At 38.0% G+C, this 25,963-nt stretch overlaps 1 protein-coding gene across 13 annotated transcripts in view; it reads left to right on the forward strand.

The window, feature by feature from the left end:
• Positions 1 to 25,963, forward strand: part of cep170 (centrosomal protein 170) — a 143,286-nt gene that overhangs the window by 46,390 nt on the left and 70,933 nt on the right. For 12 of the 13 annotated variants that reach the window (XM_062974949.1, XM_062974955.1, XM_062974970.1 and 9 more), the window contains exons 8-9: positions 10,556 to 11,026; positions 14,180 to 14,817. In XM_062974949.1, the coding sequence (XP_062831019.1) occupies positions 10,556 to 11,026; positions 14,180 to 14,817 (1,109 nt within the window). The remainder of the gene's footprint in view (positions 1 to 10,555; positions 11,027 to 14,179; positions 14,818 to 25,963) is intronic. The other variant, XM_062974993.1, reaches the window with a different exon arrangement.

The raw sequence follows: 25,963 nt of genomic DNA on the forward strand, positions 1-25,963 counted from the left end.
GGGCACCCAGTGGGTTTCCACAGCTGAGTGGGGAATGAAATCCTGGTCTCCAAAGTCATAGTCCAACACTCAAATAACTACAACCATACTAATTTTCTGATGTTACCTAATGAGTTATTGATATGTAATATTTTTGAGAGATTGAGGTACCCTTACTTATATATAGAGTTCTCTAACTGATGCTAGCAATGTTTTATTTATTTATTAAGTTAAATTTAACCTTTTGTCCACATTTGTAAGCATATTGGCATTTAGTTTTTTATAACTGTTATGATTCTTGAGGTATTAAATCATTCAATTGTTTAATATGTTTTAGAATATTTACATTATTTTTATTGTTTTACATGTTAATGTGGTTTGAACTGATTTGATCCTAGGCAGCTTAGGCACCTGATGATATGAGACCAGAGGAATATAAATATTTAAATAAATAGATACTTTTTAAATTCTCCAAAGTAAGTGTTTCTGTAGTAACTTTGCTTCACTCAATTTTCATTTGCAGATGAAATCTTTTTAGTTTTAGTTTGGAGTTGGTTTTAAAGTTTATAAATTAATGAATGATTGCTAGACATGTAATTGGAATGGTTTTTTTTTATTTGTTCATAAATTGTTTGAAATTAGGATTGAGCAGTGAGGCAGCTAAATCTGCAGATGTTCCGAAATTATTCATGGCAGTGAGAGCAGAAAGGGACTGCAAGAAGTTTGAAGCAAATCTCCAAACTGGCAATGACCATTGGAATATCAAATGCCAATCACTGTAAATAAACATGAAATTCATGGTGCATATTGAGGCAAAATAAATCCTAAATCCATATGCACTGACAAATTTAAACTAGTGTTGATTGACTGAAGAAGGTATCTGGGGATCTTGGTGGCTGAATTAAAAGTTCATTCCCTGCTGTGGGTGTTAGGAAAGGGAATTGTAATAAAGATGTCACTAAGATAATGTATCTGTGACATATGAAAATACTGTGCATAGTTCTGATTATTGGATCTTTAAAAGAGTAATGTGTAATAGAAAAGATTCAGGATAAAGTAACAAACATGTTCAGTAGGCTGAAGCTACAGTAGAGTCTCACTTATCCAACCTTCACTTATCCAATGTTCTGTATTATCCAACGCAGTTTGCCTTTTAGTAGTCAGTGTTTTTGTAGTCAATTTTTCAGTACATTGTGAAGTTTTGGTGCTAAATTCGTAAATACAGCTATTACTACGTAACATTACCGTGTACTGAACTGCTTTTTCTGTCAATTTGTTGTAAAACATGTTTTGGTGCTTAATTTGTAAAATCATAATGAAATTTGATGTTTAATAGGTTTTTCCTAAATCCCTCCTTATTATCCAACATTTTCACTTATTCAACGTTTAGCCAGCCCATTTATGTTGGATAAGTGAGACTCTACTGTACTTAATTATCAATAAAGTTACAACAAATTGGCTCTTCAGTTTATAAAAGAGGGTAAATCATGATACAAACGATTAGACTATGAAGTGAGTAGGAACTGAATGAATATCATATTCCAGAACATGAAGTGTCATCCAATATAGTGTGAGGAAAAACAGATTAATGTACAACAAAGTTATCAAAAGCTACCAGTCATAATGGTATATGAAACAGCCAGGCTTGCATACAACATGACTCTGAATATCACTGGCTGGATTGTAGTCTCGTACATTTGTATAAAATCGCTATCCGTTTCTGTTGGTTCTATTCGTATGGCCTCGTGTCTATTTCTGTCTGCCACTTCTGGAAACGGCGCTTATTCAGATCAGCTTTTTTGTTCCACCATTCGAAAATACGAATACTTTTGTCCCATTGGTGGCAATGGGCGGGTTGCCCAGGCTTCCCTTCCCCTCAGTTTTAGGGCTGGATGGGTGAAAATCACCACATATGGAAAGCATATCTACCACTTTTAACCCATCAACTCTTAATAACGTTTGGGTCATCCCCCGAATTTTAGATATTTTTTTCTTTCTGGAAAGGAAATCCCCTTTAAAGCATTCCCTCTTTCCCCTGCTGGCCCCGCCCTCTAACTTCTCCATCAGCTGCCGCAGCAGCGAGGCAGGGCACCATTCTTTCCTGCCAAATGTCACATATGTTCCACACACCACACACCACACACACAGCCTATTCCCACTATTTTACTTCTTCAATATAACAACACCAAGGAACTTCTCCCAAAGCTTTTGCAGCAGCAACTAGCTAAGAGAGATTCCCTTTTCCCCAAAGTCCTTCGCATGCCACGCCAAGCCTGGCACAACCCACCGTACCCCTTCCAAACTCCCAGTCCCTTCCCTTTAAATAAAAATAAAATAAAATAAACATTTAAATAAAAAGATGCCAAGCAGGAGCAGCACTCGGCTGCTCTGAAAGACACGCCTACAATGAGTTTTTTGGAGGTGGATGCCCCATTAAATACCCATAGCCTTCTGTGGTGATGTCAAATCTTCTGATTGGCCTAAACTCGGCTCAGAGGAAACGAGGAAATGCTCCCAGGGCTGCATTGGGAGTGCCACATGGCCTGAAAAGCAGCCCAGCAAACGGCTTTTGTGCTGCTTTCTCTTTTGTTTCACTGCTTTTTCCATTCGCTGTGGGGTTTTTCGTATCATGTCATACGAATGAATGGCACGAAACAAAAACGCAAATTAAACAATTGAGACAAATTTCAGGCTCATGACTACTGACTGGATAGTAACATTTGGGGAGGAGTCTACATGTATTTAAGCCCAAAGTAATATATTTGACTTCTGTGAAATGTAGAATATGGTGCTGAACTATTTTGATTCTGTGAATTTTATGATTTTTATTTTACATTCTTTGACCCTATATTCAAATGAAGCTCACCCTTCACCTGGCTATGCCTAGTCTCCACCATTTGGACAAGAGTCCTGTTTGCATAAGATGACATTGGCTAGATATGTAATTTTTTGTGGTTACAGTAGAACCTCGGTAGTCCGAGTTAAACGGGATCACTTGGATTACCAGGTTTCCTCTACCTTTGGCGGCCGCTTGGACCCAGGGAAGCGGGAAGCGTGCCACTTCTCTGGGTCCAAGCGCCCGCCAAAGGGAGATGAAGCCTCTTTGTTCGGCGGGCTCTTCGTTCCAAGCACCCACCGAACGAAGAAGCTTGCTCTCCCTTTGGCAGCTGCTTGGAGCCAGGGAAGTGGCACCCGCTTCCCTGGCTCCAAGAGGACACAAAAGGGAGGAAGCCTCTTCGTTCAGCGGGCTCTTCGTTCCAAGCACCCGCCGAACAAAGAGGCTTGCTCTCCTTTTGGTGGCCACTTGGAGCTAGGGAAGCGGCACCCGCTTCCCTGGCTCCAAGAGAACACAAAAGGGAGGAAGCCTCTTCATTCAGCGGGCGCGTCATTACAAGCACACACCAAATGAAGAGGCTTGCTCTTCTTTTGGCGGCCGCTTGGAGCTAGGGAAGCGGCACCCGCTTCCCTGGCTCCAAGAGGACACAAAAGGGAGGAAGCCTCTTCGTTCAGCGGGTGCTTTGTTCTAAGCACACACCAAATGAAGAGGCTTGCTCTCCTTTTGGCGGCCGCTTGGAGCTAGGGCAGCGGCACCCGCTTTCCTGGCTCCAAGCGGCCACCAAAGGGAGGAAGCCTCTTCGTTCAGCGGGCGCTTCATTCCAAGCACCTGCCGAACGAAGAGGCTTGCTCTCCCTTTGGCGGCTTCCCTGGGTCCAAGCGCCCGCCGAACGGAGAGGAAACCTCTCTGTTCAGCAGGTGTTTGGGCCAGCCATTGAGCGGGTGAAGGGGGAGGGCCGCAAAAGCCCTCCCCGTTCACACACCTGCCCGCCCGTGCCTCGGCTCCTACGTTACGGCAGGGGCCAGCATCACCAGCGCCCGGCGTGGTGAAGGAGCCAGCCGTGCATGTTGCTAGGTAGATAGCAAGCTACCTAACAACACGCACGGGGCGCTCGCCCCTTGGGAGATGCCCCCTGCGTGTTGCTAGGTAGCTTGCTATCTACCTAGCAACACGCACACCTAGCCAGCCAGCGAGCAGGTAAACGGAGAGGGCCTTTGCGACCCTCCCCGTTCACCCGCTCGGATTGCACGGTTGCTCGGACGAGCGGGGCTTGAACAAGCTGGGTTTTACTGTTCTTAGAAAAACGAAGTAGCTTTTCAGTTAAATGGTCAAATATGTTGCAGTCCTTTTAAATGAATTTCTTAAAATCACAGTACTCCAGTGCTAGCATAGGCTTTTCATTTTTAGTGAAGATTTATGATTTGGGTATGTAATTTCGTAGAATAAAGATGTGCAACATTGATCCTCACTTAAAACACATTGATCCTCAGTTATTGCTTTTCTTTTGCGAAACGCCTGTTTATAATTTGAGAACAGTTCAGGAATTTGTTTCCAAATATGTGAGCAGAAATCATGTAGATTTTTAAAATGGATTATATTTTCCATGTATAAACCTTCACCAATACTTCATTGAAAATTTATGATGTGTTGGAATTTGTAAATATTTTAAATACGCTAAATTAATTAATTTTATTGGAGGTTTACAATCCATATATTGATTTGTTTTGTACTTACTAATTTATAGATGTCTGATTTACTTATATTAGTTTTTAAAGGATTTTAAAATAAGTGTGTATACTCAACTTCTAAATAAACCAAAACAGTAACTATATAATGTATATAACTAAAATTTGCTCACTATCTTATGCTTTGAAAAAATGGTTATTTATTGAACAGAAGTGAAAGTATACACTCTGACAGATGGAGTATGATTTAATGAGGAGATTGACATGGGTGATTAGTTACCGCTAAGCCAACTAGATACAATTAGCTTTTACGGCCTTGAGTTAATAAGATTATTCTGTATTACTGTTTCGCAGTCATAGTTGAAACTTCTCATGGAAGATTGTTAATTATGAGCAAACTCAGTAGACTTAAGTGCCACAGACTTTATATTTGCATACTGTTTTTATCTGTTTCCTGGATTGTAGAACCAGAATATAAGGAAAAATATGATAGTTGGTTGCTGCTGTTTTCAGTTAAAGTTATTTTTTTCTCACTTTCATTAGATAAGAATCGTATTTTTAGTACTGTATATTACAATTTTGTACTCCCACCTAAAGGTGTTACCAAAAAGTAGTGCATGAAGTAGTTCTAGCTTTTGAATTGGGATGTTTTCATGTATCTTTGGCAGCTAAAAAGGACACTTCATAAACATCAAGATTCCTTATATGCTTGGTCAGTGTTGAAGTATATTGTGGCTTCCCAAAACTGGTGTTGATAATTGAATATGCTGACAAGCCTTTTATACATTGGGAAAAGAATATTGATATGATGTATGGTCCTGAATATGATAGAGGTGTATCTGTTATTTGCTGCTTTTATTAGATCTGCAATTGAGTCACTTCATAGGAAATATATCTCTTAGTATACAACCTGTTTCATCATTTTTAAATTGATACTTGTTTTAATGAGCTAAATATCAGGGTATTAATAGCTATAATCCAGAATTTTTGGGAAAGAAGTATAGGAAAAAAGCCTTTAAACCAACAGTTGATCTCATGGATAAGTTGAAGGCAGGTTTTAGGTCCAAAATTATAGAATTTGCTATGATCTGTGAATAAGTTGAAAGTAATACTTGGGGACATGTAACAAACAAATATTTTCTTCTCCTTTTGAAAGTGCATAGTGAGAACATACTTCGAAAGACTTAAAGAGAAGGAGAGGATCTGTTTGAGAAGTTACAGTGTATGTGTATATAAATTGCATTGCTGATCTTGAAATGCCTACATCTACGCAGGTACACGTAGGGAAAGGAGTAATAAATGAGGAAAAGGAATGTGGCATAAAATATGGAGAGAAGCAATTCTATTAGAGGCAGCAATTCACAGGCAATGATGAGGCAGAGGCGAGAAGTCCCTCTTGATGTGGTGTGGAAGCAGTGCTCCTACCTCATTATACTTCTTTGTCAAGGTAATGAAGAACATGTCAGTACCTGACTATGGAGAGGCACCATATCTGGGACTGGGGACAAAGAGGTGGAGGAAATGCCAACCCTTGTTGCTCTAGCGCAGGCCTGCAGAACCTGTGGCCCTCCAGCTAATTTTGGCCTCCCAATTCCCAGAAGCCCTAGCTAGCTTGTCCAGTGTGCAATTGTGCGAGTTGGAGGCCAAACCAGCTGGAGGGCTATAGGTTGTGCAGGCTTGCTCAAGCTGCTATTGCTATCTGTGCTCACTTCAAGCACCCAGAATAGCTGAGGGCATAAAGCTCATCAGACCACACCACTACCTTCTGTTTTCAGCATTAGCCTGTAGATTAGCCAGTTCAGACTTAATTTTCGGACCAAAATATCATGATCTATAGTTGAGTTTATTCTGTATATGAAAAGTGGGACAAGACAATTATGACCATTGTGGTGGCTTTGTCTTTATAGAAAATGCTTCTGCTTGCACACATTGGGACTCCCAATTTTCCTGATTTCTCACTTCCCATAAGCTTCAGGCCTCCATATTAGTCCATTTTGAGGGAAGGGGAATCTCATTGTGTTTTAAAAAAGAAGTGAGTGATATGTAAATATAAGATGCCTTTCTGCTAAGGCAAAGCTATCCCTGTCTACACACCATGAAAATTATTAAAAGGAAAAGTTGGTTTTATTCACAAATACAATGTCTGACTGGGCCTTGGTTTTGGAGCAAAACCAGTCTACCAAGCTTAACTGGCAAAGAAAAGACTGTGATCTCTGAGTGTGTCAAAAGAACATCCCTTCAACTCTGTGGCATGTAATTGGCCCTTGATTAAAATCCATAACAGAAAATTTGCTTTAAAAGATCAACCTTTTGGGTAATTACCAAGATTTTTTGACAGTTTTGAAAGTTATGGAATGTATCTAAGCCTCCGATTTTCATTAAAATTTCTCTGTTTCCAATGCCTCAGCAGCTGAAATGGCCATGCACTTGCATATTTACTAATTATTATAGCTGTTGAAATACTTTTTTGATTGATGTTTCAAAGCAGTGTTGATTTTAGAGATTCAGTGAAAGAGTATTTCTGGTACCAAACTAGTGTCTTCTTTCTAAGTGATAGACTTCAAGATGTTTAACATTTTTAGGTGTAGTTTTATGGGGAAAAAAAGAATTAAGACAGACATCAAATCAGCATATTTATGTGGTCTTAGGCTTGAATAGATTTGTTAGCTTATATTTGTCACTTAAAAATTCAAAGTATAGCATCGCTGTGTTGTCTTGTATGACATTGCAAAGTTTTGTCATCACACAATCCAAACAGAAGAAAAAGTGTCAGCAGGCTAAGTTCAAAAAATACTTTTAGAAAATTTTAAGGGCAGAAACAAAAGTGGCCCAATAAAAACTGAACATGCCTACCAGGCATAGAATGGTGACTAAGCAAGAAATGGAATATTTTGGAAGAGGGAGGGCATGAATGGTTGGCTAAATCCTTGAATGGGAGCACACCATACTATATTTTGTTGTAAAGTTCTGATTTAACTATCTACCAAAACTCAGTTCCTAATAGATGGAAAAAGTTGTAAAGACATTACAATGCACATGATCTCAAAAGCATTCAGTGGATATGAACCAAACTGACACAACTCACTGTGATTATACCTTAAAACTTGCATTTTTCATTGTCCATGGCTGTTGGGATCACTCTAGATTAGGCCCCTGTTCATAAAGTTAAACCACTCATTAATCAGGTATAAGGATAAAATAGGCCTGAGCTACATACAACTGAAACCATTATTTGCATGCTGTGGGTGCTAGGCTGTAGTGGAATGTTTTTCATTAATGACATAAAAATGACACATTTTGTAATTGTACCAAACAATACACATATTAGTGAGTATTGATTGTTTGTTTGCAAACTCTTGAAATTTACCTATTTCTAATCTGAACCCTCTTTTTAAGTTTCTCTTTGCCCTTCAATATGGCTGTTTTCACATCTACATATGGTTTAATAGTTGTTGAATTTTTATGAAGCCACACATGTCAAAAAACAATGGGCATTATAGAGCTTACATCCATGAAAGCTTACTTAAAACAAACTTTTATAATAATATTTTGAAAAGAGTTGGAAGTGAGTTATCTATCAAGGGAAGAAGTTTCCTCTATATTGATAAATTGATGTCATCCTTTTTTAGTTACTGATCTCTGCATAGCAACAAATAATTGAATTAAAGAATATCATGAAACTACATTTCTGGTTGTTCTCACTCCTGCTAATCAGAATAATTTTCTTTCAAATAAACCTCTCTTGATCGAGAATTCATCCTGTCAAACTGCTTCTCAGAAAACACTGCATATCAAAATAAATTAGTACCATCTTTGTTCTCCCATGGATTTAACTTCAGACCAGCCTTGGCATCTTTTCCCAGCTTTGCTCTTAACATCTAGCTTTGTTATTAACACCTGCTATTCTTAACCTGTTGCCTTCTCCTGGGTGTCTGCCCTGATCATTTCTTGCTTCCTCTAGTATGCTGTCTCCCATTCAGACCAAAACCTTGCTTTCATTTCCAGAAATCTGTTCTACTTTCCTGAATTTTAATCCATGCTTGCTTACATTTCATGATTCCTCTAGAGATACAGTTCATTTCATATATATCCTGCTTTCTGTTGCATGTTTGATGAGCAACTTTCCTATCTTGTCCTCTTCCCTCACCTCCACAATAATCTAGCATATGATTATTTGGCAAACAAATCATTTTGGAAGCTGTTAGACTTTGCCTGCTACTATTCTTGTTAGAAGTAGTAAGGAGGAGACATAATCACATGTCTAATAAATAACATTTATGTCAGGGAAAGTGCACTAAAATGTTCTACAATTGAAAATCACATGTATTTTAAATAACAGATTTGAACCGAAACACAAAAGTGCAGCTCTGTTTATATATCTTCTTGAAAAGTATTTCTTGAAAATCAAATGCAACTTAAAAGAGCTGCAGCTAGAGAGTAATATTAGTGGAAGGCAGCATGAAGAAAGGTAGTTCCTGCTCATGTAGGAATTCTTTTGAGTCTCTGGTAGCTTTATTTTTTAAAGTTCAAGTTCTGTGTATTGATTTGGATCCAAGGCTGCATTAATTGGGACATAAAGTCTCTCTCTCTCTCTATATACACACACACACACACACACACACACACACACACACACACATATATATATTAAGGCCAGTTTATAGATATTAATTAGTTTAATTCTTCTGTCGTTGCTTACATTCTGATGAAAAATGCAAACAACTGTTATGTCAAGAAAAATGCACAAAAATGTTTTAGTAATGTAATCACAAAAAGAAAAAAAATATTTCAGAATTAATTCTAAGATATATTGTTCAGTAATAAAAGGTGATATAAAATGTGTATTGGTGAACAACTTTTATAGCTTTCTCAGTCTTAAAATAAGATTTAGGTTACAAACCTGAATAGGATGTGCTATAATATTTCAGATTTAAGACAGTACATTTTATCACTATGATAAAACAGCGTAAACCTTGACTGCTTCTGTAAAGCTAAGAAGGAAGATCACAGGATTTCCCCCTCGTCCTTTGCTAATATTCCTTAATTAAATACATTTCCCTTGTAGAAACTTCCTTGCTATAAAGAAACACGATAGTAGAATTAAGTGAGATTAGTCTTGGAAAACATTGTGAATGTTCTGCTTGAAGTGCTGCTCGCTTTAAACTGTGTTTTGCATGATGTATGATTTCATCCATTCCATGAACACAAAATGTGTGAAATTATCTACCATTTTGAATTTCTCCATTTTATTACTTTTCAAATGTATATCTTAAAGTAAAAGATATAACTCAATTCTGTAGTTGGAATTTGTTTTCCAGCTTTCACTTTAGCAACAGTTACTTGTGGAACCTTCATTTCCCTAACACTTGGCAAGCAAGCTTATTATTGCAATTACATAATGTTCTGTCAGAAGCTTCACAAAGGCTTTTATTTAGCATTTATTCACATTGTACATTGTGCTTCTCTTCTTCTCCTGCTTTCTTTGTTCTGTTGAAAGCAAGATATTTACAAATTTCAGCATGTTTACTGTTAATATAGTAAGCTCTTTTTAAAATTTATCATTCTTTTCTTTACTCTTTAACTTGCTTTTTGAAAGTGCCCTGAACCATTGCAATCTAGTTTATTAACTTGGTTCCTCCCAAGAGTAGGACTATTTAGAATATGATTTAAAAGCCAAGTTCATATTTACATTTCAGTATTTACTCTGAAGCTTGAAAATACCATTATCTGAACTTTCTTTTAGATATCTGTCCCATCTCTTCCAAACACTATTAATCATGTATCTGTTTCGCATTCATTGATTTATTGGAGCATAAATATTCTTTGACATTCTTAGGGAGCTTTCTTGCAATTAGCTTTGCTTAATTCAATTTCTTCTTCAATATGAAAATACCAGCAGTGAGCAGAAATTCTGGAACTATATTCAGTCTCTCTACACAGACTTGTATTTCTTTTCCAAAAATTATCACCTGGCTTTTGTATGAATTCTGAAATTCCTTGAAGACTCAGATTTCATAACATTGGAGAATTTCAATGTTTTTATTTTTCTCAATAGGATGCAGCACAGATGGCAAGCAAGCTGAGGAGCAATCTGCAGCTGCAAGTGAAGAAGAAACTTATCCTTTCTGTAGGGAGCCAAGTTATTTTGAAATCCCTACAAAGGAATTCCATCAACATTCACAAATACCTGAGGGTACTATTCATGAGATCCCAACAAAAGACATACACATAGCAGGGGCAGGGCATGCTTCATTTACTATTGAATTTGACAACAGCACCCCAGGAAAAGTAACTATCAAAGATCATGTCACAAAATTCACTCCAGATCAACGCCACAAGCCTAAGAAGCCTTCTCCTTCTGATGCTCAGGATCTTCCTGGGCTTCAAGCTGTGATGTTGGCACCGGAGAGTAAAGTGGCAAACTGGTTAGCACAAAACAATCCCCCAACAATGGTCTGGGAATCAACAGAAGAAGATTCAAAAAGTATTAAGAGTGATGTCCCAGTCTACTTGAAGAGACTGAAAGGTAAAATAAACAATTTCAACTGTATTTATTTCTTTTGTCTTGAAATATTCCGCAGTAAGTATAATACCGGTAACTGGAACAACATCCATTTTCTAAGTCCCTTTACTTTTCTTTCAGCCAAAATATTTCAGCCATTTAGACAAAGCCTCTTGAGTGACAGTACATTGTGCCAAGGCAAAACAAATGTACACTTTATGCTTGTTGTAGTCAAAGGTTGTGATATGTTTGACTGGTCCATTTCCAAAACAAAAGTTTCCCTTCAGTGTTATTAAGGCACCATTTCACTTAATTAAATCTTATTTACAAGATTAAAATTTTGTCAGTAGTTACATATCTTTTTTCAGTGATGTATGAGTAAAAATAGATTTTCTCACATTTTGATCTGTTCCAAAAAACTAAATATTAATGTATAAAAAAGTCATATTTCTCGTAAAAGTATATTTATTACTTGATTTTCAAAGAAAAATAGGAACTGTGGTCTAGCTATTGATAAAACTAGTTTTGCAAATTCAGAAGACTGGAGAGTTTTATATGGTAAAGAAATAATTCTTTTGATAGCTGTGTGTGTCATAACAGGCTGGCAGAATATTGCAACAAGCTTTTTGGGAATAAAGTATTTGCAGAAGACACTGTAAGCTTCTTTTAGTGATTTCCTGATGCAGTCTTGATGTGATTTTCAGAATATTATTTCTTCCTAAATATACTGTATTTACTTGAGTATAACACACCATCGAATGTAATGCGCACCTCAATTTTGAAGGTGCAATTACAAATAAAGGATTTGCAGTCGAATGTAATGCACCCAATAGTACAGGCTTAGTGTGTCGGAGAAAAACAGTGTGAAAGATCCATTGGGAAGCCACGCCCCTTTGTCAGGCCAGTGCTGGTAAACTTGCCAGTCTTGTGCAGTTCCCAACTGGCCTCAGGGGAAAGTTTTGAAGGCCTTGTGAATAAAGGTATTTGGGAACCACACAGGACAGAGCTGTGGAGCAATGGGCAAGGAACCCCAAGGGCCACCTAGGACGCAAAATAAGCAGCCATGCCTAAAGACGAGTCCTAAATACTCACCTTTTCTTGTCTCCTGTTCTGTAAATTGTTTGTAAAAGGATCTAGTTGCAGATATGAAGTTTATAATGCTCTCTTTATTACTGTATTCAAAGCTATAGTGCATCAATTATACATACATTGAAGGTTTATGGTGCCACCCATAACCAAGTCTTTTTGTTACCTGGGAGGCACCAGGTGCTATATGGCCAAAGGCCTTAACAATTTCTGACACTACGTGCCAAAGTCTAGAACTAGCACATTTAGCCAAAATCAGAGCACCAGGGGTAGCATGTTTTAGACTGCATACAATTAGTGATTGTACAGTATTCATATTTTAGACGTGTCCAGATTTTGCTGAGGGAGTCCAACAAAATGGAATATTTGTGCAGTAGTTCATATCAACTTTGGAGATTAATCTTGAGAAATTCCATATAACTATAATAAGACACTGATGATATATTTGTGATCCCTGTTTACTGTTGAAGATGACCATGTATATTCACATTCCATATATAGCTCATACATATCTTCTTATTACATTAGATCTTGCATCTTCAGTTGTATGTACTTCATGTTTACAGATAATTGTTTCTCCATTTAAACTATCTTTAAATAGTTTTAAAAAAAACTGGATGCTATTTGTTTAATGCTACATCTTTACTATATGTTTATACATGCTATAAGCGTTTGGGAAAGTTGCTGTAACCTTGATAAACATTCAATTAAGCATACAACCAGCCCTTCACATTTGCGGCTTTGACTTTTGTGGTTTTGACTAATATGTTCTCTTTAGGAGTCTCTTGACTCATTAGGACCCCAATTGCCAGAAGCCCTAGCCAGCTTGTCCAATGGTCAGGAATTCTGGAAGCTGAAGTCCAAAACACCTGGAGGGCCACAGGTTGTGCACCACTGCCCTAAGCATTTGTAGGTACTCCAGCATGAATCTATGATCAACTTCCAGCAGAAGTTGACCATAAAGCTGTACTGGAGGAACTAGAGATTTCTAGAGAAATGTTATCTCTAGTAAAAACATCATGTTTTCTTTGCAGGTTTTCTCCTTCTGTGGTGGGCCCCCATCTCTAACCCCAGTGAATGTTGTGGGCTGATTGTATTTTAGAAAATATGATAGAACCATAGAATTGCCGAGTTCAAAAGTCATATAGGCCAATCCTTTGCATCTGCAGGAAATCCACTGGTAGACTACCATTCAGTCCCTGCTTTAAAAATCTTTAGTAAAGTAGAATATGCATCAACTTCCAATGTTTCACTGCTGAGCACTTCTATCAGGATTGTCTTTCTAACATTTAGTAAAAAATCTCTTCTTGTACGCTGGGCCCTTGGAATCCTTTAGGGTTTGGTGCTAGGATCCTGCTTGGACACCAAAAATGCGAATCCTCAAGTTCCATTCTATACAAGGATGCAGTAAAATTGTATCCTTTATATAAAATGGCAAAATCAAGGTTTACTGTTTGTTATTTTTTTCAGGGGGGTGAATATTTTAAAACCGTGGAGGTTTAATCCTTGAATACAGAATCTGTGGATATGGAGGACCAACTGTAATCTCAATCCATTGGTTGGAATCCTGCTTTGCTGTGCAGCAAATAAAAAGCTGATCTTGAGAAATGACGTTTCAAATCTAAACTTTCACAAGATGTTGCTTAGTAATAGTGATAGCTATATTATTTCTTTTTCTCTCTGTCTTTCATGGAACAAAATAAGAAGCAGGGTTTATTTTCTGGTTAATGAATTACTTGTAACTTGTAGGATGCTATAGTTTGATTACAGAATATGTTGATCTGTTTGTTGAGCCTGTTGAAGTAGCTGTTTGCCAGTGAATATGACTGACAGAGAACTGACTGCTATTCTGAACAAGACAATTGAAATGCATCTCCTTCACTGATTAGCTGGCAAAAGACTCCGTTGTAGCATGACAAGTCTGAATGGTGTGCGTTGCTATGGGAAGTTTACAAAGCTTGTTACTAACGGGCAGTTGAGCTTCTAACAGAAAAGCAAATATTGCCTCTGCATTCATTTATTTCTGGGAGGTCATTTATGTGTGGTTGTAGCGCATGTAGAACTAGATTTCTTTTTTCTTTATTTTTGCAGGAAATAAGCATGATGATGGGACACAGAGTGATTCAGAAAATGTAGGAGCACACAAGCATTACAGTAAACAGGCAGCACTTGAAGAGCAGCTAAGGCATCATTATGCAGAACAGAGAAAACTTCACTCAAAAGCCCAGGATACAGAGAAGCATTCGGATCAACCAGTTGCAAGTCAGACTGCTTTTATGATTGAATTCTTTGATGAAGGCCATCCTCGGAAGAGACGATCATACTCTTTTTCTCAAAATGTGGGATCTTTGTGCCCTGAAATATCTTCTCCAGGACCCCATGCAAGAACTGAAAAAGTGAGGCCTTCATCAGGTGACTCCAGAGGGTGTTCATCACCTTTACAGACTACTTCTACCCAACAAAGAGCAGTACATGCAAAACTTCTAAAGCAAAAATCTGAAGAACCCTCTGCTGTGTTACCTTTTTTACAGACTGCATTGCTAAGAAGTTCTGGAAGCCTTGGGCATAGACCAAGTCAAAGTGAGGACATGGAAAAAAAGTTAAAAAGCCAAGCGGTTTTAGCAACTTTTGAAAAAGATGATGATGATCAAAGTGATAAAGGTACCTATACTATTGAACTGGAAAAGCCCAATGCTGAGGAAGTGGAAGCTCGCAAGATGATTGATAAGGTAAACCATTTAAAAAGCAGGATTCATGGGACACTAATGTTTCTTTGAATCATTATTGCTTACTGTATTTTTGCATAGATAATGTTACTTTACCCTTCTTTTCACTACCTTAATATTTTTGGAAGCCATATTTTAAAGGTTGTTTAATGCCCGTGTCAGAATAATAATAGTGTAGTTTTTAAAAGTTTTCCTGAATAGATATGAGGTTGCATATAACCCAGCTGTTTTGTGTTATCTTTCTATGAATATATATATATATATATATATATATATATATATATATATATAGTATTTTGAAGTACTTACAAAGAAAAAAGCTGTTGTCACTGAATACCAATATAGTAGGAAAATTGCCAGTTTACATAATAGCAATAATTTAAAATGTATTAACCAGATAAAATGACAAGTGGAGGAAGAAAAACAACTATACTAACAAATGCATTTGATCTAAATTTCCTCTTAAGTTTTCTGCCAACTTTACCAGGATATCTTTTTGCAGAAGAGACTGAAATTCTCTCCTGTTCCTCTCATTGAGCACCCTGTGTCACCTCCCATTCTTTTTGAAAATGTTTTCCAAACATATGAAGCAGGGTTGTGAAGGTAGAGTGACAGTGAGTGGGAAGGAGAAATGTGTAAAGTTTTTGTTGCTCCCTCTTTCTCTGTTGGGACTGCATAGAAAACTCTGCCAACCGGTAGACTGGATCCAACTCAGTCTATATATATGAAAGAGTGATGGCATCAGGGCAGCGGACAAAACGAAACTACAGGCCCCCCAACCTCGAAATTTGACAACACAACCCATCATCCATGGCTCTAGGTTGATACAACAAAAAGAAAACAAAAATAAAGTCCTAATTAGAGAGAGAGGAATAATTGTTTTTATCCAATTGCTGCCAGTTACAAGGCAAAGTTCCAGCCACTTGGTCTCCTAGCAACCTACTCAGCCCAGGGGACAGGCACAGTTAGGCCTCACTTAGGCCTCTTCCACAGATTATCTAATTTGCACTGAATTATATGGCAGTGTAGACTCAAGGCCCTTCCACACAGCTATATAACCCATTTATAATCTTATATTATCTGCTTGGCACTGGATTATCTTGATTCCACACTGCCATATAATCCACTTCAGTGTGCATTTTATATAGCTGTGAAGAAGGGGCCTCATATAATCCAGTTCTTAGCAGATAATATAAGATTATAAATATACAGTAGAGTCTCACTTATCCAACATAAACAGGCCGGCAGAACATTGGATAAGTGAATATGTTGGATAATAAGAAGGGATTCAGAAAAAGCCTATTAAACATCAAATTAGGTCATGATTAGACAAATTAAGCACCAAACATCATGTTATACAACAAATTGGACAGAAAAAGTAGTTCCATGCACAATAATGCTATGTAGTAATTACTGTATTCACAAATTTAGCACCAAAATATCACAATGAATTTAAAACATTGACTATAAAAACATCTATATATATAAAAGAGTGATGGCATCACGGCGACCCACAAAACAACAAAAATACAGGCCCCCCAACCTCGAAATTTGACAACACAACCCATCACCCACGCCTCAGGGTTGATACAACAAAAAGAAAAGAAAAATAAAGTCCTAATTAGAGGGAGAGCAATAATTGTTTTTATCCAATTGCTGCCAGTTTAGAGGGCTAATCTCTGCCCACTTGGTCGCCTAGCAACCAATTTAGCCAAAGGACAGCCAGGATTCAGTTAGGGGACAGGCAGATTTAGGCCTCACTTAGGCTTCTCCCACAGATTATCTAATTTGCAGTGGATTATATGGCAGTGTAGATTCAAGGCCCTTCTACACAGCTATATAACCCATTTATAATCTTATATTATCTGCTTTGCACTGGATTATCTTGACTCCACACTGCCATATAATCCACTTCAGTGTGCATTTTATACAGCTGTGAAGAAGGGGCCTCATATAATCCAGTTTTAAGCAGATAATTTAAGAGTCTCACTTATCCAACATAAACAGGCCGGCAGGATAAGTGAATATGTTGGATAATAAGAAGGGATTCAGGAAAAGCCGATTAAACATCAAATTAGGTAATCGTTATACAAATTAAGCACCAAAACATCATATTATACAACAAATTTGACAGAAAAGGTAGTTCCACACACAGTAATGTTATGTAGTAATTACAGTAGAGTCTCACTTATCCAATACTCGCTTATCCAATGTTCTGGATTATCCAACGCATTTTTGTAGTCAATGTTATCCATATATCGTGATATTTTGGTGTTAAATTCATAAATACAGTAATTACTACATAGCATTACTGCGTATTGAACTACATTTTCTGTCAAATTTGTTGTATAACATGAAGCTTTGGTGTTTCATTTGTAAAATCATAACCTAATTTGATATTTAATAGGCTTTTCCTCAATGCCTCCTTATTATCCAACATATTCGCTTATCCAACATTCTGCCGACCCGTTTATGTTGGATAAGTGAGACTCTACTGTACTGTATTTACAAATTTACCACTAAAATATCACAATGAATTTAAAACACCGACTACAAAAACATTGATTATGAAAAGGCAGACTGCGTTGGATAATCCAGAACATTGTATAAGCAAATGTTGGATAAGTGAGATTCTACTTTGATATGAAATAATTTCTGGGATAGAATAATGCAGAACAATATAATCTCTAAAACCAGGACAGTAAATAAAGAAATAAAGAAAGTAAATAAAGCAGTGAAATTGGAAATTCCACAAAGGAAACAATCAGGGCCAGCTAACACCTCCCAAGAAAGGATTCTTCCAGAAAGGAAGCTGAGAAGGCAGTGAAGCACTGTGTATTACCAAAGTCATTATTATTACTATTATTATTATTATTATTATTATTATTATTATTATTATTGTGTTGCGGTCAACCGTGAAAATGAATACAATCTGGCTCCAAGTATTCAAAAACACTAAAATCAGAATATATAAAAATTAATGTGGTATAATAAAACAGAACAATACAATCTCTAAAATCAGAACACTAAATAAAGAACAACACTCTGAAAACAGGGGAATTCCACACAGGAAACAATCAGGGCCAGCTAACACCTCCCAACAAAGTATTCCCATCATCAAAGACTGGCAAATCCTCTGTTTTCTTAGGGCCACAGACATTAGAAGCACATAAAATATCGCAAACAACACCACTCTGAAAACAAGGGAATTCCAGACAGGAAACAATCAGGGCCAGCTAACACCTCCCAACAAAAAAATCACTCAGAGGAAACAGCCAGGCTTTAAAGCTGCAAGGCCATTACATCCTAATCATTTTTCCTAATTGCAGCATTCATACTTGCCTCCAAGAGACAAAAAAACAAAAAACAAAAAAACAATCAGAAATATTGTATATTCACAACTTTTAGGAAATAATATCCCCTGATGGCGCAGCGTGTTAAAGCGCTGAGCTGCTGAACTTCTGGACCGAAAGGCCGTAGGTTTGAATTGGGGGAGCGGAGAGAGCCCCCATTGTTAGCCCCAGCTTGTGCCAACCCAGAAGTTCAAAAACATGCAAATGTGAGTGCATCAATAGGCACTGCTCCGGTGGGAAGGTAACGCCGCTCCATGCAGTCATCCCACAACGCCGGCTCTTCGTCTTAGAAATGGAGATGAGCACCAACCCCCAGAATCAGACATGACTGGACTTAACGTCAGGGGAAAATGTTTACCCTTTACCTTAACTACCACCAATTCCTCAATACTTTATTTCCCATACCACCATACTTCGCCACAGCAACGCGTGGCCGGGCACAGCTAGTTGACTACTAAAAGGCAGACTGCATTGGATAATCCAGAACACTGCATAAGCAAATGTTGGATAAGTGAGAGTCTACTGTAATATGAAATAATTACTGTGGTAATCCAATCCAACCCAATTCTGCCATGGAGGACACAATCCAAGCACGCCCAACAGATGGCCACCCAGCCTCTCAATAATAATAATAAGAAGAAGAAGAAGAAAAAGAAGAAAAAGATTATCATACAATCATAAGGTTAGGAAACACCCCTAACGATCATCCAGTTCAACTTCCTTATATCATGCAGAACGACACAAACCAAGCACTCCTGACAGATGGCCATCCAAGATCTGCACAATAATAATACAAATCAAATCATAGAATCAGATAGTTAGGAGAGACCCCTAAAGGCCATCCAGTCCAACCCACCTCTGCCATTGGACGATACAATCCAAGCACTCCCAACAGATGGCCAGCCAGCCTCTCAATAATAATAATAATAATAATAATAATAATAATAATAATAATAATAATTCAGTAGAGTCTCACTAATCCAAGCCTCACTTGTCCAATCCTCTGGATAATCCAAGCCATTTTAGTAGTCAATGTTTTCAATATATTGTGATATTTTGGTGCTAAATTCGTAAATACAGTAATTACAACATAACATTACTGCGTATTGAACTACATTTTCTGTCAAATTTGTTGTATAACATGAAGTTTTGGTGCTTAGTTTGTAAAATCATAACCTAATTTGATGTTTAATAAGCTTTTCCTTAATCCCTCCTTATTATCCAAGATATTCGCTTATCCAAGCTTCTGCCGGCCCGATTAGCTTGGATAGTGAGACTCTACTGTAATATCATACAATCCTAAGGTTAGCAGATACCCCTAAGAATCATCCAGTTCAGCTTCCTTATATCATGCAGGAGGACAAAATCCAACCACTCCTGACAGATGGCCATCCAATATCTGCACAATAATAATACACAGCGAATCATAGCATCAGACAGTTAGGAGACACCCCTAAAGGCCATCCAGCCCAACCCAATTCTGCCATGCAGAATACAAGCCAAGCACTTCCAACAGATGGCCACCCAGCCTCTCAATATTAATACAGTAGAGTCTCACTTATCCAAGCCTCGCTTATCCAAGCCTCTGGATAATCCAAGTCATTTTTGTAGTCAATGTTTTCAATATATCGTGATATTTTGGTGCTAAATTCGTAAATACAGTAATTACAACATAACATTACTGCATATTGAACTACTTTTTCTGTCAAATTTGTTGTATAACATGAAGCTTTGGTGCTTAATTTGTAAAATCATAACCTAATTTGATGTTTAATAGGCTTTTTCTTAATCCCTCCTTAGTATCCAAGATATTCGCTTATCCAAGCTTCTGCCGGCCCGTTTAGCTTGGATAAGTGAGACTCTACTGTACTACTAATAATAACAACAACAACATCATCATACAATCCTAAGGTTTGGAGTGACTAGTACATACAATACTACACAGGGACGTAGACCCCCTCTACCCTCACCACTTTCACAGTACACAAACAACTAAATGCATACTAAACATAAAGACAACCATACAACAGACATTCAATACCACCACTACCTCAACAAGTTCTCACCAACACCACCAGACAACGCCACAGCAACGCGTGGCCGGGCACAGCTAGTTTTAAATAAATACTCATTTTCTTAAATCACAGATTTTCTGTACCTTGTAACTCAGAAGTAACCTTTACTTTAATTGAATATTTGCGTATTGGACTGAAGTGTTGGTCAACTGTTTTAGAGTCTACAGTGCTACTAATAGGAAAACAAACTGTGTTGTATGAATGTTTGTTTGTTTATTTATTTATTTAATTTATATACCGCTCTTTCCCACAGGGAGAATATTATTTGTGGGTTCTTCCTTGAAAAATTGAGAGAGCAGAAAAAACAGTGATTTTGCCTGTCTTTTGCTCCCTCAGTCAAGGAGATGTAGTACTAGAGGGAAAAAGGCAAGTAGTGTTTTCCTGTAGGCAGTCCTTATCTTAAACAAGAAGGTGTGTGGCATATTGGAAGACTAGATTCAGGATTGTTTAATCCATGTTTCATTTTCAAGAGGCCTGTTGATTTGTGTAGCCCTGTGGCTTGTAATGGTTCTTCCAAGGTCTTTCTGCTGATTGGAGAGAAAAAATGAGACCCTCCTTCATTTTGTTTGTTCATCCTACACTTCTATATGACTTTCCCCATATTATTTATTCAGGAACACAGGTGCTTGCTGTCCTCACTCCAATGAGTCATTAGATTGGCATGTTCCTAGAATGTGATATGCACAATGGATGTTTTACACAAAGCCACTAGTCAAGCATTACATCCATTCATATACACCTACCATGTAAGAGGTGGAATCTGCACAAAAATGATTGTGGCAAATAAGCACAATCCTGTTTCCCATCATACATATACTGTATAAGATAATTTGTGTCTGTCAGCATGCATATAGTTATTTTTAAATTTTTAAAAATGCTTGGGACCCTGTACAACTTTTTAAAATTCCAGTTTACAGTATGTGTGCATGCATTTGTTTATCTAGAATTGGTTGCTGGGTTAGCGGTCTTCCTTGAACACACTGTGAATTACTGTAGCATGAATCCAATTATTAGTTCATTTAGAATAGACTCATTGTGCCCATGGAACTTACATCATTGTTAAGAATTTAGACTGTGCTGGGTTGCACAACGCCCTGATACTGTGTTTGGATTGACAGTGGATTTTGGCCTCTGTTGCTAGTTTAATTTGATTTTTCCCATATAATTATCGGTAACATTTTTATAAGGTATGCTCAAGTTTTTGTTTACTGTTCATACGTATATCAGAATTTGAATTCCTTTTCTTTTAGAGACTTTGCAGCCAACCTGAGTGTTTCTCTATAATGGCTACAGCCAATTTTGCCACTTTAAATTAAGTGGCATGAGTAAGACTGTTAATTCAACAATAAATGCCTATGTGTTTCACTGAGATCGTGATTCACTATTCATATTTAGGTTTTCAGGCTATTTTGCCTCAAAACAGAAAACTAAATGCAAGCATTCAGTCCTGTTGTATTATCAAGTCATAGAGTCATTCAAACTCAGATTCACTACCATGTATCACAGTTACTGCTTAAAGGTATGTATGCCTCTTGTTATGGCAAAGTACTGGTTGAAAGAGTAAATATTTTTACTGTCTTATTGTTATGATGTACTAGCTGTTGAAGATACGTAACTGTATTTGTAATAGTAGATAAATGTGTAATACGCCTATGGATAGGACACTGGAGAAATTGCTTCTCTCTGCTTGTGGTTGCTTGCTATGGATATGAATGCAAAAGGATGTGACTTAAAAAGTGGAATACCTCTAGATCTGATAGTGTGAGTGGAGTATTAAATACATGTTTCTGTGCATGTCAATAAAGGATACTTTTGATTAATCTTTGATGGAGCCCCCGGTGGCCAAGGGGATAAAAGCCTCGTAACTTGAAGGTTGGGTTGCTGACCTGAAAGCTGCCAGGTTCGAATCCCACCCGGGGAGAGTGCGGATGAGCTCCCTCTATCAGCTCCAGCTCCATGCGGGGACATGAGAGAAGCCTCCCACAAGGATGATAAAACATCCGGGCGTCCCCTGGGCAACGTCCTTGCAGACGGCCAATTCTCTCACTCCAGAAGCAACTCCGGTTGCTCCTGACACGAAAAAAAAAAATTAATCTTTGATTAATCTTTACATCAAGATGAGTAATTTAGAAAATTATGAGGCCTCACCATACCCTTGCTGCAAAAAATAACGTCAAAACTAACAGCAATCATGTTTTGCTCCCCATGTACTCTAGGAGGTCATTTTAGCCATGTTTTAGCCCTCTCAAGTTATTTTAGTCCAGGAGACACTTTTTTTTCCCCGAAACAGAAAGTGACTGGGAATTACTTTTAGATTACTTCTGGTGTTCAAAAAGCTCTTTCAGGGATTAAAATAGAACACAGAGGACAAATGCTCTCATGCTTCCTAAGAGGGCATTTGGGAGACAAGGAAAAAACAGGTTTCACAAAATTCAATCAATTTGAACAGTGATATACTAGGGTTTTTTTCGTGTCAGGAGCGACTTGAGAAACTGCAAGTCGTTTCTGGTGTGAGAGAATTGGCCATCTGCAAGGACGTTGCCCAGGGGACGCCCGGATGTTTTGATGTTTTTATCATCTTTGTGGGAGGCTTCTCTCATGTCCCCGCATGGAGCTGGAGCTGATAGAGGGAGCTCATCCGCGCTCTCCCCGAGTGGGATTAGAACCTGGCAGCTTTCAGATCAGCAACCCAACCTTCAAGTCACAAGACTTTAATCCACTACACCATCGGGGGCTGATATACTAGTAAAAGAACAAAAATATTTAGCCTAGAAAAGAGAGCAGAGAGGAACTAAACCTAGCCCTTTACAGGAGGGTAAGGCAGAAGGATAAGGCAGTGCCAGGAATATCCCACATTATACACACTAACAAATGTCTTACTTTAGTTTTTAGGTAAAATCAGACTTATTGTGTGGCTTAGCGAGTCTTTGCTCTGAAACCAATTTAACATCTAATATAGCTTCTAGAACTGTAAAGAAGAAAAGAGGAAATTGCAGCTTGTGAGGTCAAAAAGGCCCTTCGGGGATCAACATTATTTTTTTACAAATGCCTCAAAATGTGAAATGTACTTGAAGGCTCCAAGTCTAGTTTTATGTGGTTTTTAAAAGATAAGTTGCCTCAAAATGTCCTGTAGATGTCCAAGAAAGTGCAGAATCATGTCCACTTCTCTCCTAGACAGAACTTAGGGACATCTTTGTTTTGATGATAGCAGATGCTTGTACATGGTGTTGCCACCTAGGTTCTCTAGGCTAATGTAGCTTCCCTAGTTTTCCACCCTTACAACAAAAACATAAACGTTTTCTTAATCATATGGTATCATCTAAAGCAAGGCCCGGGCTGTGGCGCAAGCTGGTGAGCAGCCAGCTGCAGCCAGCTGAGACCAATCACTCTGACCAAGAGGTCATGAGTTCAAGGCCAGCTCGGAGCCTGCGTTTGTCTTTGTCTTTGTTCTTGTCAAGACATTGAATGTTTGCCTTATATGTGTAATGTGATCTGCCCTGAGTCCCCTTCGGGGTGAGAAGGGCGGAATATAAATACTGTAAATAAATAAATAAATAAATAAATAAATAAGAGTGGGCAAAATGTGCCATGCAAAATACAAGTTATTTTATGTACACATAATTAATGAACATTATATTAAAAAAATAAAGTTATAATTCTGAAATAATAGCTTCACATCTATCAGTAAGACCTTAATATCATTTCCAAGTGATCAGGTACTAGAATACTAAATGGAAAATTAGGTTACCCCTCTTTTCTGCTGTTTGGTGTAGTTGTGATTGAGATAATTTGAAAATGTTGTAGTTCTTAGTTGACTGGAGCACAACTTAGCTTCATATCAATAAATGTGTTTAATTGCTAGTAGGTTATTTGTTCTGTAATTAAGTTTGGGCAAAACATTGTTTTTACTGTTGAAAAAAAAGGCCTATTGCAGTAGATGCAGTGAATATGTGAGCTTAGGCAATGAACAAAAAGATTTTACATGTCCTTTCTTCATCTGTTTGTTGGAAATAGATTACTTATCTGATATTTTCTGTAAAATAATGTGTTAATAAGCAAATCAAAGCTCTTGTCTAGTGATAATCTATAGATTAATATCCAAACTGAAGTACAAACATAGCATAGCAAACTACTGTTGTAGCATGTAGAATAGTGTCAAGAAAGCTGCCAAGAGTAAGTAGAACAATAACAAACTACAGTGATTTAAAAAGGTAGCCAGACACTTTACAACAAGGCAGGATCCCAGTATGCCTGTATGAGTGATAAGACTCATTTGAAAAAAAACCTTCACTGAATCCTACTGAACCAAGTAATTATTTGGACTACTTTCCAACCTTCCATGTTTGACAATGTACTGGGATGTGTGGTAGCTTCTTAACTCCAGGTCTTCCTGGATAATACAAATTATCTAGATCCATTTCAGTCTGGTTTCAGACCAGGTTATAGGACAATAGCAGCTTTGATCAGCTTTCTGAATAAAACTACCTTGGTGGATGAAAAAGGGTTCTCAACAAGTTAAAGAAGTGGGACCAAAGATGCCGTGAAGCAACCCCTATAATAATGGTTGAGATAATTAACAGGACCCCACTATAGTGGAAAAGAGATATAATATCAAAGTCATCTTTAAATTTCTGAAGAATTGTCAGGCGGAACATGGAAAACCTTGCTTTTTGCAGCTAGGGTAGCATCAGTACCAGTTGACTGCTGATTGCAGACATCTCTCTGGAGTCTTTGAAAGTCCTCTGTCTCTGGTGTGAAACGATGGCTCGCAAGCTGGAGCTCACGGACTGTCTCAATCGTCTTTCTTTGTGAAGCCTAAACTGGTCAAAAGGCTTCTGTTGTCTCTAGTACTGATGATATAATAATACTGCTGAATGCAGTGTCTAGAGCTAAGGATGCCTGTTTTGGATTGCTAAGCCTAGGCAGACAATGACCAGGCCTCTAATCACTGTAGCTTTGCTGCAGAAAGAAAAGGAGTCTTATCAAAAGGACTCTGAACAGGCACATGGGCCTGGCCTCTAGGGTTTTTTTATGCTCCACCCAAAACCAATACAAATGGAGGTATCTACACTATTGGGAAAACATAAACAGAGGGAATTGAAGCAAAGGAGAGGAAAAGGTAGAGCCAAGACTTCATAATAATACACATATACAAGTCTGGTTAAACAATTAAAAACAGAAAATATAAAAATAAAAATTAAAATGAATCAAAACAACTTCAATAACCAGAATGGGCAAGATCAGAAATTCGAGAGGGCTGGGCATGGGCTTGTGCAAACAATGATGGGGCAATATCAGAAATTGGAGGGGGCTGGGCATGGGTTTGTGCAAAGTGTGTTGGGGCTGGAGTAAAGTGCTGGGCTCACTGTAATGATCATTTTGGGCTGGGCATTCATAGACAGGGGCCTAACCATTATCAAATGCACACTGGAACATCCAGGTTTCTGTGGTCCCTGCAGAAGGTGGACATAGTGGCTGTTAGCCTAATCTCCTTCGGGAGGGAGTTCCAGAGCTGGGGTGGGGGGCACCACCAAGAACGCCCTCTCTCGACCCCATCAACCATGCTTGTGACGGTGGTGGGAGTGAGAGAAGGGCTTCTGCAGCAGATCTTAGGGTCCACTTCAGTTTATAGGGGAAGATGCAGTCGCGAAGGCAGGCAGGACCTGAACCATGTAGGATTTTGTAGGTAATAACCTGCACTTTGAATTGGGACCAGACTGC

The sequence above is a fragment of the Anolis carolinensis genome, chromosome 1 (genome assembly GCF_035594765.1).
Source record: "Anolis carolinensis isolate JA03-04 chromosome 1, rAnoCar3.1.pri, whole genome shotgun sequence".
In the NCBI taxonomy this organism is placed as follows: Eukaryota; Metazoa; Chordata; class Lepidosauria; order Squamata; family Dactyloidae; genus Anolis; species Anolis carolinensis.